The sequence below is a fragment of the Bombus terrestris genome, chromosome 10, assembly GCF_910591885.1.
Source record: "Bombus terrestris chromosome 10, iyBomTerr1.2, whole genome shotgun sequence".
NCBI lineage: Eukaryota > Metazoa > Arthropoda > Insecta > Hymenoptera > Apidae > Bombus > Bombus terrestris.
In genome coordinates, this window is record NC_063278.1 from 11248437 (window position 1) to 11262033 (window position 13597).

Genomic DNA, 13597 nt, shown 5'->3' on the forward strand with positions numbered 1-13597 from the left:
TACAATTTTATATTATAGTAGTTATTTTTTTCTCGTATAATATATTTTACGCATATCGATCATATTACAAATGGAAAATTATTTTATTCTTATAATATTTCAATTGTTTTCACTATTTTCGTTTAATGCTTTATGCTTCAATCTGGATGAAGGACAAAATGCTCAAATTATTTTTCTTTTAGTGATAATTGAGTATTCTCAAGTTGTGGACTATGATCATTGCAACGTTATTAAGTAATTCGTATTACTATCTTTTTTCGTATATATATATTTATAATATCAATGATATAAAAAGAGCAAGTAACTATCGTCTTGTTTCGCATTTAAGATGCATTATCTTATACGGAGGTATGTACCAGAAAACTAAGCGTTTAAACTTTCACTTGTTTGAAAATAGACGAAAAATATTTTAACGTAGCAAGCTGCATTACGAAAGAAAAACCGTAGAACGCTTACGATGCGACAACAATACGAACTGATGCGTGACTAGAGCATATTATTATGACCGATCCTTACAGATATACTTAATTTCGAATCTAACAATTTTACATAAACTCGATGCAATCAGTTATCTGTTAATCTAATAGTAATATGAGTTATAGATGCACAACAAAATGTCACCATGAGTGATAGGCACGATAATTCTCCAAGCGCAGTTTGATGTCGCAGAAAGCATATACTCTAATGAGCAATATTATATGTTATCGGTAATCGAAGAAGACGGACATTTCTTCGTGTTGCCGTAACGTCCAGTTACCGGTTTTTGACCAGCCGTCTTAAATCGATGCAGCACCGGCGAACTTTCTCTTGGACTACCGCTAATATTATCGAAGTCCCAACTCGCAAAATGTTCCTCGAATAGTTCTTCGAGTTTCTTCGACAGTATTTCAATTGTCTTTACTCGATCATGATCATCCTGCGATCAGATGATTAAGGGAACTTTATAGTCGTAGTAGAAATAAAAGTTTTCGATAACACATTCGAAGATTGCAATAGGTCTTGCCATTTTATTCAAATTTCTATGCGATATTGACTGCATTATATCCACGATGAATATTAAATATTATTTATTGAAAGACTATATTAGTTCAGACCATATATCGTAGCTTAATCATATTAAGTTGATTCTCTACATGTCTAGCAAAGATTTGAAAATCGATAAATATAATAGCCTGCGTACCTTGTGATATAATTTTGAATTATAAACGATACGACGAAAGTCTCTAACCACGTGTTCTACTTTATGGTAAACTCGATTCTTTAGTTTGTATTCAACCGTTTCCAGGAACATCGGACTTTTAATAACTTTACAATAGTCTTCGATCTAAAAGAAGATTATATAATTATCCATTTACGATTTAGAGAAATGGACATATGCAAAGAAACTAACCGTGTGAGAAGAAGATTGTTTTCCATTATTGCTTCCTGAGGATGGACACTTGAAAATTTCTGCTTCTTCCATTTGCCAAACTGTTTGATGTATCATTTCTAATTTGCTAAGCGCAAGCGGACTGAGACTCTGTTTTCTTTTCGAGCTATACCATACGGACCAACCTCTGTCACTGGCTTTCCCACCAAATTTCCCGTCTAAAAATTCGATGCATCCAGAATTCTCCCGTTTCTTCCCGTGTTTTGTTGCGATTGTAGATTTCGATGTTCCCTCCACTAGAGTATCATTGACCTCGAAATTTTTCGTAGCTTTCTTCCCGGAACATTTACGAGATCTATTATGCAAGAGATAATATGATTTTTCGAAATCTTTTCTTTGACACTTGCGCCCAGGGATCGGTATTACAGTGCTACAAATCGTTGATACGTTGGCGATGTTTAATTTGCTCTTCTTGCAGAATTCTTTCTTCTCCGAGAAGGATGTACTTAAGGATGCGCAACGTCGAAGAGTCTCCGAATAAGTTGCCTTCCCTATGACACGCTCGGCCTCTCCCAACGTTGTTTGGCCATTGTTTAAGGAAATGCACGAACTTTTCCTTGAGCAAATAGTCTGTTGAAGATTCTTCACCATCGTAGTTGTTGCGACTGTTGTTACGGTACTGTTGGTCACTAACGAAACGACGGGAGCCGGCTGTTCATTCTCTGTTACGGAACTGTTTGACGATTCTGAGCTATGTGGAACGGCATTGTTTTTTCGTCGTTTCTGCTTGTTTGCCATGTTGGCGTTGTTCAAAGTTTTGATTAACCACGAATCCGTTTTTACATTCATTTTACTAGAACCTGTTAACGGGTAGCTGCATAAAATATTGCGATATTTAATGCTGGAAGAACGGAAGTATTGCCTTAATGTGACATCAGACACATGTTTCCATTTACTTTTCTAAATATTTCAATATTTTATACGTACGGAATAAATACATAGTAAAGCTTGTTTTACTCTAAATATATTATATTATTATTATTGTTATTATTATTATTCTTTAAAGCAGATTTACTTTCTCTCCCCCTCCCCCCCCCCTCTCTGTTGCGTCTATGTTAATTTATAATTACGTGTTATAAAAATTTAAAGTTCTCAAATTTCCGTCCTTCTAGTATTAAAGTGATTAAATTTTATTTTCACTAAACAATTAGAATTAATGCTGGACATTGAAAGTAATTAAATACTCTGCTTGAATATCATAGTAATATGATAGTCGCGTAGAATGTATAGAATACGCAGAATACATACGACTTACGTTTTTAGTTCCAAAGCGACATGCGAATGTTTCGAATGAAAATATTTTTCCGATAGAAGCGATATTTAAAATAAACTTTAAGCGATTATAATTATTACCATTTTTATTACCAGACAACTGTAGAGCTTCGTTGATACTTGTGTTGAGAGAAAAATGATTCGTGGAGCCCGAGTCATCTTCGGACGCTTCGTAGCTTGAAACGCCTCCGCAACCATCGTTACTGTCCTTCAAATTTTTCGAAAGGCTTTCGTCTAATTTTTCACGATCCTGCACCGCTTGAGACGTTGTATCGTCATTCTCGTTCTCTTTCACACTCTCAAACTTTTCGCTAACGTCGACTCGATCGATCTCTGTTTTCTTAAAGTCCGTATCCTCTTTTACGTTCAACGCCTCTAACAGAATCTCAGCGGAAGCGCAGGCTGCTTTCCAAGTAACATCTTCCGACACGGTATAATTGGATGTATCGGATCGTTTTAAAATCCTAGGTGAATTTTCAAGGGAGAAGGTAGGAGGTGGTACGATCGGAGTCGCCGGGAAAGGCACTTTCATTGTATTTGCGAAAGTATTAACATCGTTAGATATAGGTGTTGCGGTAGGTCGAGATACAGGAGTGGACGATGCCGGACCGCAAAACGTTTTCTCTTTGTTGTTAACGTAATGATTGCGATGATTGTTCGAGGTCCCGTTGGTAACGTTTCGAGACGCGGAGCTCTCTAAACGACGATTTGATCTTCTTTGATGTCTTTTTTTTGGCACGTTGTAACTTCCTGGTTTCATGTATACTCGAACATCTTCGGAACTGTCATATTCTTCGGGTACCTGCTGCACTTGAACGCGATTACTGATCAAATTATAAGCGTTCCAGGGTGTAGTTTGAACGCTCTGTATATTTTGCAGCGTGTGGAACTGACGATTTGCGTCGATATGCAACTGTCTGATGCAACTACCGAGATCCATGGCATTCTTTGACATTTCTGCGCGCGTCGACCCACGTGGCACAACAGTCTCCGTATTCACATCCGCCGGATTCATAAATGGCATTTGTCTGTTATCAGAGTTTCTCATACTGGCGAACCAAGCTGACAAATTGGCAGTCATCTCTTCCGATGATTTTTCCGGGATACTCGGTTCGATTTGGCTAAGCAGCGTCATCTTATCCTTTGGCACAGCCGCTAGCTCCAGTTGACTCGTGGACGATTTGCCAACATAAACCAAATCCATATTCGTTTTATTCCTGTGATTTTGTTCGAAGCTCTTTGAATTTTTGTTACCGTAATCTACCGTATACGGCGGACAAATAGCGTAACTAGGATAAAAATTTTCGTGGTCGTTGGTGGCTGGAAAGTATATAGATTCTAAACTAATGGAAGGGTTCAGAAACGAAGATTCCACCCTCGATAAACATTTTTGAGCATAATTGCTCTCACAATTTTCATCTAACTGTCGCTGTAGTCTAAACACGGTGTCGGCATTTTCCTGCGGCGAAACTTTATTTTCGGGGAATTCTTGTTTCTTCTCCTTGAATAACCATTGTCTAGAAGGATCCTGATTGCTTTCCGTAAGAATTTTGCTTCTTAGGTGAAAAAACTCTGCGTTCAACGATTGCGTGGATGTGTCCGTCTTGGCAGAGGACGAGCTTCCTCTCGAACGAAATCTACTATTCGGTTGACCTGCAGGTTCCGCGTGCCCTAAGAACATATCAGGCACGGATTTCGTGCTGTCTATTGTCGTTAGGTTCTCAGTAACGGTCCACTTACTTCGTAATTTTGATTCTTTTTGGGACGGCTGTTTCTCCTGGCTGGAATTGTACAGGCTGAAATTTCGTAGGCTGCCGGTCGATAACTGCGCACCGTTACTGGAATCTCGATTGTTCTTTTTATTATCGGGCTTCTGTTTTGATGTAATCATAGTTGAAGATGGATCAAACAAGTCGCGATTCGTGTAAACTGAAACGTCACCTGGAAAAGAGGTTCCAAATGATTCTGGTCTTTGCTCGAAATTAGAAGCATTGCCGTTTTCTTCGAGCTTTAAGAAGGCGTGGATGATCTGATTCAGTAGCTCGTGTGTGCTCTCTTCCCACAAACGAAAGCATCTCAGCAACTCGCAGTCGAATTTATCGTTCAAGCTTGGATAGTGCTGCTTGTTCAAATAATTATCAAGAACAAGCCAACCGTTGCTAATGCGCAACAAAGCGTTTATCAGATCGCCGACGAAAACACGATCTCCGGCGAAAATTGGGAAACAAGTGGAAGATTTGGTAACTGCTGTTTTAGTGGCGGTAGACAGATTTTTTAACCAACTGCATCTGGCGTTTGTTTTGCAACTATCGTTTAAAACGATTTCGGCTTCCGTGCATCCCCAATAAATGACTTTTCGCAACAGTTCCGGATACTGTGTCCTATCCAGGCACGGTCCGTCCGTTTGAACAGCTATCGACGTACCACTCCCATAATCCGCACAAAATTCGGTGAACCAAGTATTCTTATTTGACGCGGTATCGCCAGCTCCGCTAAACAACGGCGTCGAATTGGATTTCTCGGTTTTCGTTTCCTCCTTATTAATATCGTTCGAAGATATGTTGCAAAGCGCTGAAACCATCTTTTCAGCCTCGATCGTAAAATCGAAGCTGGTAGATGATTCGTCGGAATAATGTTCCTCCTGCGCTTTTGTACACACGTTCGATGTAGCTTTTTCCGAAGAACTCGTCTTGGTTTCTCGGTTAGCCTCATCCTCTGTACTCGGTTTTATGTTGAACAAGTCGTTACAGGGAGAGGTAATCGTTTGAAGGGGCCATTCGTCGTAATTTTCAGAAGATATCGGGGTAACCCGAGAGGTATCGACTGTAGGTATTTTGTTTTTGCCGACTTTAAGAGGCGCAATGTCAAGTGTGGCAGCAGTGACTACAGGTTTGTCTCTCTGTAGGCTACCGTAGACTAAACTCGCTGGATGATTAGGGTAGATTTGATTAGAGTGTACTGTTTGAACAGGACCCGTGACTTGGCCGTTGGTGAAATTTGCCGTAGCTGCGTACGGATTGAGATTAGGAAATTGAAACGCTGAATTGCCATTAATTGTTTGCAAGTTGCAAGTGTTTGTAGCTGAGATATTATAATAGGAGCTGTGCGATAGTTGTTCCTGTTGTTGAATATTTTGTCGATCTTGAATTAGACAAAACGTTTGTACATCCGGAGGCTTAAAGTAGGGCTGTGGTATCAACGTAATTCCGGAATTGTTGTACTGATCGCCAGAGAAAGAGCCATGCGTGTACGTCGAGGAAGCAATTAAAAAGGAAGTAGTTGGTGGAGGTATCGGAGCATTGTTCGTCGTTTGATCATATAGAACCAAAGGTTTCGGGCTGTAGGATAACTGTTGTTGAATATGCTGCTGCTGCTGTTGTTGTTGGCAATATTGTTGACTTCGTACGAGCTTATTTTTGGCTGGCCATCTGCTGCTTTTGCCTATATTCATGGGTGGGTTTGTACGAAAATTTTAGAAAACTGAAACTGTTATTTAATATAAACATTGATACCGATAATTGATAACAATTAATATTTTGCGTCAACGATAATATCATTCTCATTCTACAAAATTCATTTTGTATATCTGTTATTAATTATTAATTCTTTCCTTCCCGCCCATTAAAAAAATATTCTTGAAATCCAAAAAAAAAAAGAGAAAATATAATCGATAAAAGCAAGATCCTATTAACTCGATCAGTGATAAAACGAATTCTGTGGCTGTCGATAAAAAGATTGCAGTCGGTGGAAGTATGTAATCGTTAATCTGGTGCAAATAACGGTCACATCTTTTACTCGTTTAAAGATTAACTAATTATCGTAATATTTTTTAAAGCTATCTTTTTTTTAAATATTTAAAATGAACCAAATTTTAAAGGGAAACGTAGTTACACCTTGTATATGCAAAGGAGCAGGATTAGCGAGACCAGCGTTACGTTGCGTTCCTGGATAAATACACGAGGGATGCAGACCACTTCCGCATGCTTGAAGAGTTAACGTCGGATTAGCTATAGGACCATAAAGAATTTGTTGTTGCTGCGGATGTACGAGGGACGACGGGGTTGATGCGGACGGAATCGAAGATTGTATGGACGATCGACTAGCTCGTGCGGCTGTAGGGTGCATGATCCACCTAACCCCGGCTTGAATACGATCCTCTCGTTGTCTTCTTACTTTTCAACCTCTGTTTAAGGAAATAATTTATTCTATTTATCATACGCGCCTAAGATTCATAATTTCGAATCGATGCGCGAAGCATTGTTACTTTTGTATTAAATCATTTTGAATTAAAATAAAATAAAATTGAAGAGAAATGTTGTTAACAAACGATACGTATAGCTAACGATATTTTATCCAAACGAAATGAACTTGGCTACTATGTCAGCTGTTATTTGACACGTCGTTAACCTAAGCACATTTCCCTTTGATTTATTTTATGCATATACAACGACGAAGAAATTTCGTTTTACCTGATATTCAGATGCCTCTTTGTTCCTCTTGAGTAAACCATTTGTGTTCGGTAAACGATGCAATAATATAATCGATGACGAAAAGAGTGACAAAGTAAGGGAATGTCTTCACGGGGACGACAGGTAATGAGATAAAATCATATCGAGCTTAAATAGGTACAGTACAGGAGAACAGAAAAAGGAAAGGGTTTAAACTCTTAACGAATGAACTTGCGGTTAAATCAAAGAACTCGATGTTAATCCAGGATTTTCCAAAATTGCTCCACTCCTTTCTCGAGTCAACAAATGTACATGTTGTCGTTTTTCTCGTCTAACGTTTCTTCTCTCACGGAAACAAATCGAAATTCCTTGCGAACGAGAAATGACCAAACTTATATATACATATTGAAAGGCAAATGGTAATCTACGAAATGAAAGTCAACGAACATCACGAAGAAAAATGGCAGATTACTGGCTGTTGACCTAAAACAAAATTCTCTACACGGAACAATGAAACGAGCGAAAAATTTGACGTACGGCGTGGGTATTTTTATCCATGAATTATCTAACGTTTTCAACGTATCTGTTAATCTTGTATAAATTTCAAATATTTTCGATCCCATTAAATCACATAAAAATAGATATGTTTCGCGATCGATTTTAAGAATAAAGTAAATTATAAAATTCAACGCATTTAAAACGACTTCAGATATAAATAATTCCAACGAACGTCGATTGCATTTTATTGAAATACGTGTAACGTAAATCATGCTAGATTTAGATAATGCACCTTTTTCATGTATAAAAAGATTCTCTCTCTAACGTCTAAGAAAAGCATGAATTCATTCTCGATACGAGTTGTTCGTTATATTGTTTGATAGGATGTAAGGAAAATAAGAGACTTGATATTCTCCGCAACGGCAACCCTGATATATTTTTCTCGCTTCGCACAAAAACATATCATACAGATGTTTTTTCGCGAAGGTTGTCACAACATATAGACTTTCAACAAGTTGCGTAATTATTACATATGTAATATCATTCTTAAGCTCTATGCAGAAAATTGTCGAGTGAACACAATGTGACTGTCGTCACACCTTCAGCACCTAAATTGAAGATTTTCAAGAAGATTTATGCATGATCGAGGAGTGCTCGCCAAGCTGTTCGACATTTCGCAAAAAGTACCAAAGATCACGCCGTTCCTGAATCTCTGCACGATCTTTTCGTGAAAGCTAGTCTAAGATATGTAATTATCTAAATTATCTCATTAAAAATTTATATACGAATATCACTATAGAATACGTTAGCAGATGTGTGTATGCGATACTTTCTTGATAGAAATATCTATTTACTTTCCTAAGACACGCTTTTATATATTCTTCAATTAATTCTATAGCGACATTATAAAAGCAATTACACGTAAGAGATTGGTAATTACGTTAATTTTTCTTCTTGGTATATTTCACTTGGAAACGTCCAGATAATCAGGAACAGCAGGAATATCTCGTCTAAAACTACTATAATCTTGAACCGATGGACAGCCGGAGGCAGAAAGCCACCGCAGTGTCTTTAGAATTTCGAATGAAACGTATTCTCGTCGAGAATTTTTCCGTTCGTTCGTACATTTCGAGGTCGCCAGCGTTTGTTCTCGAAATGCAACGTGAAATTCTAGATAGAAGAAGACATTTTGCGCTTTAAGTGCTGTTTCGATTGTTTTATACGCTTTTTTCTTTCATTGACGACGAAAGTGTGGGAAGTGTGTGAGATAGTATTTGCTCTGAAACGCATCGTCCTCTCCACTTTCGCTTACTTCCGATCCGTTAAAATGCGAAGTCGAAGCTGCTTGCAGGTACTAACGATCTCGGACGCATCTCTTCGTCGACTGGTCGAGTGTATATTAATTTTCTCAAAATTAATTACGAATGTATGCTAGAAGAACACTGCCAATAACACACGACAGAATCAGAGACGTCGGTGGTAAAACGTTTGGTGTTGCCGTGTTACAAAAGTCTGTCAAACACGAACAGACTTCCTGACGACCGCCAAAACCGCTTCTTTGGTAACACTTTCCTTTATAACTTGACTCGTCCCATCCGCAACCTCTTATGACTCGGGTATCAGGTGGAACTGTTTCAAACACACAGTAATAGTTCAGTCTATCTTATTTACTAATAATCGATACGATATTATGAAACTAATAAGTTGTATTCTATGTTGTGTGCGAAATATCAAATTACTTGAGCCAGTACTGTATCATAACTGGTATTGCGCTAATCACGCCGGTGCGTGACCACGTATTGCAATTTTCTACAACGTAATAAGGATACTGTATTAGTCTAGGTTAATAGTAATAGCGCACTAAAGTTATAGTAACCCATTAAAGTTACTGGTTCTCTAAAAGATTGGTATTGTTAGCATCGTAGCTGTTACAGTTGCCTTCATCAATTTTTCGTTGAAACGTATTTTAATGATATCGAAATAAGATAACATAAACGAATATAAATAAAGACGATTAAGAATTTATTTTAGAGATATTTCATATTAAATGAAATATTAAAATAAATTAAAGAATATTTCAGAAATATTATAAGAACTATAATTTAAAAAAGATTTTCTTTTTCCAAGGATCTGAATGTCACTTACGTCCATTAACGCTGAACTCGATTACTTGCGTAATCTTCCGGCACATGGTATATTTCGAGCCGTTTTTGAGGTCGGAGCAATCTTTTTTGAGGGCGTCGGGTGGATTGTCATCGGCGCATCGACTGTCGTTGTGACTGTTGCAAAGATAGCATTGCATCGCGTTTATGCCTAGAACATAATAATGATTTGCTTAAAAATTCTTCCCTCACAAAAGTTTATTCTCTTAAAGCTATAAATAAATTGCGAGTGTCCATATATTTATGAGAAATTAAAAGCTGTAAAAATGCACAAAAGGGAACGATAGGCGATGAGATAGTGGGCAAAAATATATGAATGAAATGAAAAGAAACGAATCTCCGGGTAGGTTCTATTTTTTACAGTTGTTTTGATGACTTCTCGTCGTACAAAAATACAGACTTGGATAAATAGTTGTGATTTCGATATAACTACATCTTTCATATTAATGAAACTTATAATATCTTCATCAACGCAGATAAATTTACATGATAATTGTTTTAATGTGACTAGGTATTATCCGCATTGCGGTAGCGTAGATAATTTATATTCAGTTTCGTAATTACATGAAACACGAGGTTATAAAAATATTATTGGATGGTTGATAAGAGAGGTCACTGTGAAACGAAGATAATGCGATAATTTAAACTTTCATGCCAGGGGGATCGTGGTACTATTTTCTTCTAAATGCGTTTTATGTCAGCACAATTGAATAATTTGTTGTAGTTATGTATACGCGTCTGTTTATATGGGTCAACGTTTGGACACTCGGATTACCACAGAGCATCGTAATTTAGCTGTCTTTCATGAAGTTTGTTTTATAAAAACCAGGAAACGTTTCGAAATGGTATACATTCCCATTGAATAAAGGTTCATTGTACTTCCGACCCTACTGATATAAAAATCAATGCAGCTATCTGGCCTGGAAAGCCATAGCTACAATAAGTTTACGCGCTTGTCTTCGCGTTTTAATCTTGTCTCTACGGTCATTCATTTTTTTGAGCGTAATAGGACATAAATAACGAATGTCTAACAGTATAATTTACATAACGAACTAACATAGCAATAAATATCATAATCACTTAAGAGATTAAACGGACTACAAATTAAGAAATGTTAGAAACGAAAAGATAATTATAAAAATGTCGAATATCATTTCAATGTTGATACCGATGTAAGTAACCACTTTCTGTTCTTGAGTTTTATATTCCACGATAAACATGAAATTTTATACAAGTGACTTGGAATGTGTTGTGTATGTGAAAACTGCTTTGCGCATAGCTGGTCGTCATTGATCTCACTAACGTTCGCACCAGTCATTTGGTTAAATCAAACCGCGGAATTATAGGTACTTTTTGGACCATACAATTTCGATCGTTTAACTTCATGAAGATTATTTCATATTCAATTGCTTCCGCAAACAACGTACGGCATATTATATACGCTCGTCCTTATTGTTAAACCAGCTGAAACAACGACGTCGCATTTAAACGCTTCCCTCGAACGAGGAAGCTAGTTGATCCACTTTTCGAATAGGGTATACCATGACTTTATTGACGAGAATTAAAAGGAACTAGGCGAATATGGAGGAAAAGGGAATAAGAATTATACATTAAAAGTAAATGTGTCGCGAATTTCGATTAATTTATATTATATTTTTTAATTTATTTAGATAGTCGTAACCAAGAAAGATATAAAAAACAAAAGAATAATTACATAATATACTGGCACATCGCACGTTCAATCAAATCGAAACAAGTACAGTAATTATTTTTTCAATTAAAGAATGTAAGTTAACATAACGAAGTATTATCGTAGAGAAACGGAGACCGAACTATTTATCAGTTACATCACACACTGAACGACGCGATTCAGGAAATGAACTTTTATACGATTATACGACTATAACGTAGTAAAAAAAACCAAAAACAAAGAGGAACAAAAAAAAGGAGAAAAACAAGGAAATGGCGATAAAAGTAGGTCTTTTAGAGAAGGATACGAGGATCGATAGGAAGCAGACTCGTAAACCCGCTCCGATCGTTGAACCAAAGACAGCACAGACTCGACGCGTAGACGCTTACCATAAAAACCGAGAATGACCAATAGGCAAACGACGAGGATGAGAAAGCGCTTCATGTTGATTTCGGTATTATCCTGGCACGTCCTTCTACGATTAACGTTTCTCGCGGTCACTGGCGTAGATTACGCGCGACCGAGCGGTGGGAAAGAGAGAGAACGCGGTCAGATCAGGGGTTGACGAGGCCAACCATCCGGCCTCGACAGCTGCTGAAGCACTGTTCGCGTTGGCTGTCGTTCGGCGCGATTGCAGCGCAAGCCCGCAACTAAGGCGACGATGCTTACACCACTGATAGAATCATGAATACGTGATTGCGCGCGAGGAATACTAAGGTCGACAAGACGAGGCGAGACGAATGGGAAAAACGATCTCGCCCCAACGAATAATCCAAGGACCAAACGATCTAGCCACGGTCGCGCGAAAGCTTCGTCGCTTTTTGCGGTCCGCGATTTGGATTCTCGTTTTCCACGTTGCGTTGTACAGATTTTCTACCGTTGCTGCTATACTCGCCATATCAAGAAATCAATATTTTTGACGAACAATCAGTAGAAGGATTGCTGCTACCTGGGATTGGTTTTTACTGTGTTTCAGTGATTGCACGCTTTTTATTTTTGCCAAAAATATCGCTAGTAACAATAAGTCTACGTACAAAATACTCCATACTCCTATCAGTGGTAACTACTAAGTACCAGAAATCTAATTGAAGCATTTTGTTACAAACGCGCGGGGTGTTTTGGAAAGTGTCGTAGAATTATCAAACAGGGTATGATTTCTCATAAAAAAAAAGGTTGATTCGTAACAAAGACCAACGTTCTCTTAAATACGGGTTGGTCCTCGAGAAAGTTGATCTCGAAAATGAAGCAAGTATATCTGCGTTTTATTCGATATTGATAAATCAATTCAAACTGATAGCTCGTATCGACAACTGGTAAGATGGTAAACAACAATTTACAACATTATTCGTGATTATGAACGCAATCGTGTACAGAAACATAGGCGAACATTGAAATCAACAATCTAAAGTTAAATCTATTTTGCGAAACATCCTGTATAATTTTTCTTCTTAAATTATCACGAATAACGAGTTCACCTATGCGCACTAATATGTTCACTTGATTTGACAGTCTTCCTCCGATACGATTTTGCAATCTCGTCGTTTATGTCATACAAGTGGGTGGTATTACAATTTTCTAATTTACTCAAGATATTTCTTTAATTTTTAAAGTATACGCAACCTTCGATTTTGAAATTGTCCGCGAAATCTCTTAAAATTTTGCCAGCGTATATCATCTCGTCGTTTCAAAGGTTCAGAATTGGTTATCCTTGGGATGAACCATATAAACGTCGTTTGTCATGTTTCAATGAAACTCAAATTAATTTTTTAAGAAGTACCAACAATTATCCAGATATAACGTTAAATATACCATGTATGATAATAAACAACAAATATTGTTGGAATGTTTCTACTTCCTCCTAGGAAGTATAATTAGAATGTTAACTTTCTGTAGCAATCTAAAGCCTTAATCGTCGAGGATAAAAAATACGATTGTTTTGACGGATAAGGCAGGGCTGGATGTTAAATAGGGAAGGCCGTGGGCGGTACGAAGAGCTTTATGTTCAAATGGAGCGTAAAGTGGTGGTTTGGAACACGATAAGTGGATAATATCCCTTTTCCTGTGACACACTGAACGTCATGAAATGTCATGGAAGCTA

The 13597-nt window shown here is 37.6% G+C and overlaps 2 protein-coding genes across 2 annotated transcripts; both read right to left on the reverse strand.

Moving 5' to 3' along the window:
• Positions 1 to 23: 23 nt before the first annotated feature.
• Positions 24 to 7912, reverse strand: LOC100651530. Its single transcript, XM_012312345.3, has 5 exons — positions 6595 to 7912; positions 2783 to 6142; positions 1391 to 2229; positions 1181 to 1324; positions 24 to 916 (listed from the first exon to the last, which is right to left on the reverse strand). Exons 1-5 carry the CDS (start codon positions 6824 to 6826, stop codon positions 695 to 697), a joined length of 4797 nt encoding a protein of 1598 aa, XP_012167735.2. The 5' UTR covers positions 6827 to 7912; the 3' UTR covers positions 24 to 694.
• A 145-nt stretch (positions 7913 to 8057) lies between these two features.
• Positions 8058 to 12164, reverse strand: LOC100643086. The gene is made up of 3 exons (XM_003398121.4): positions 11889 to 12164; positions 9793 to 9960; positions 8058 to 9276 (listed from the first exon to the last, which is right to left on the reverse strand). The coding sequence occupies exons 1-3, from the start codon at positions 11941 to 11943 to the stop codon at positions 9062 to 9064; spliced, it is 438 nt and encodes a 145-aa protein (XP_003398169.1). The 5' UTR covers positions 11944 to 12164; the 3' UTR covers positions 8058 to 9061.
• Positions 12165 to 13597: the final 1433 nt, after the last annotated feature.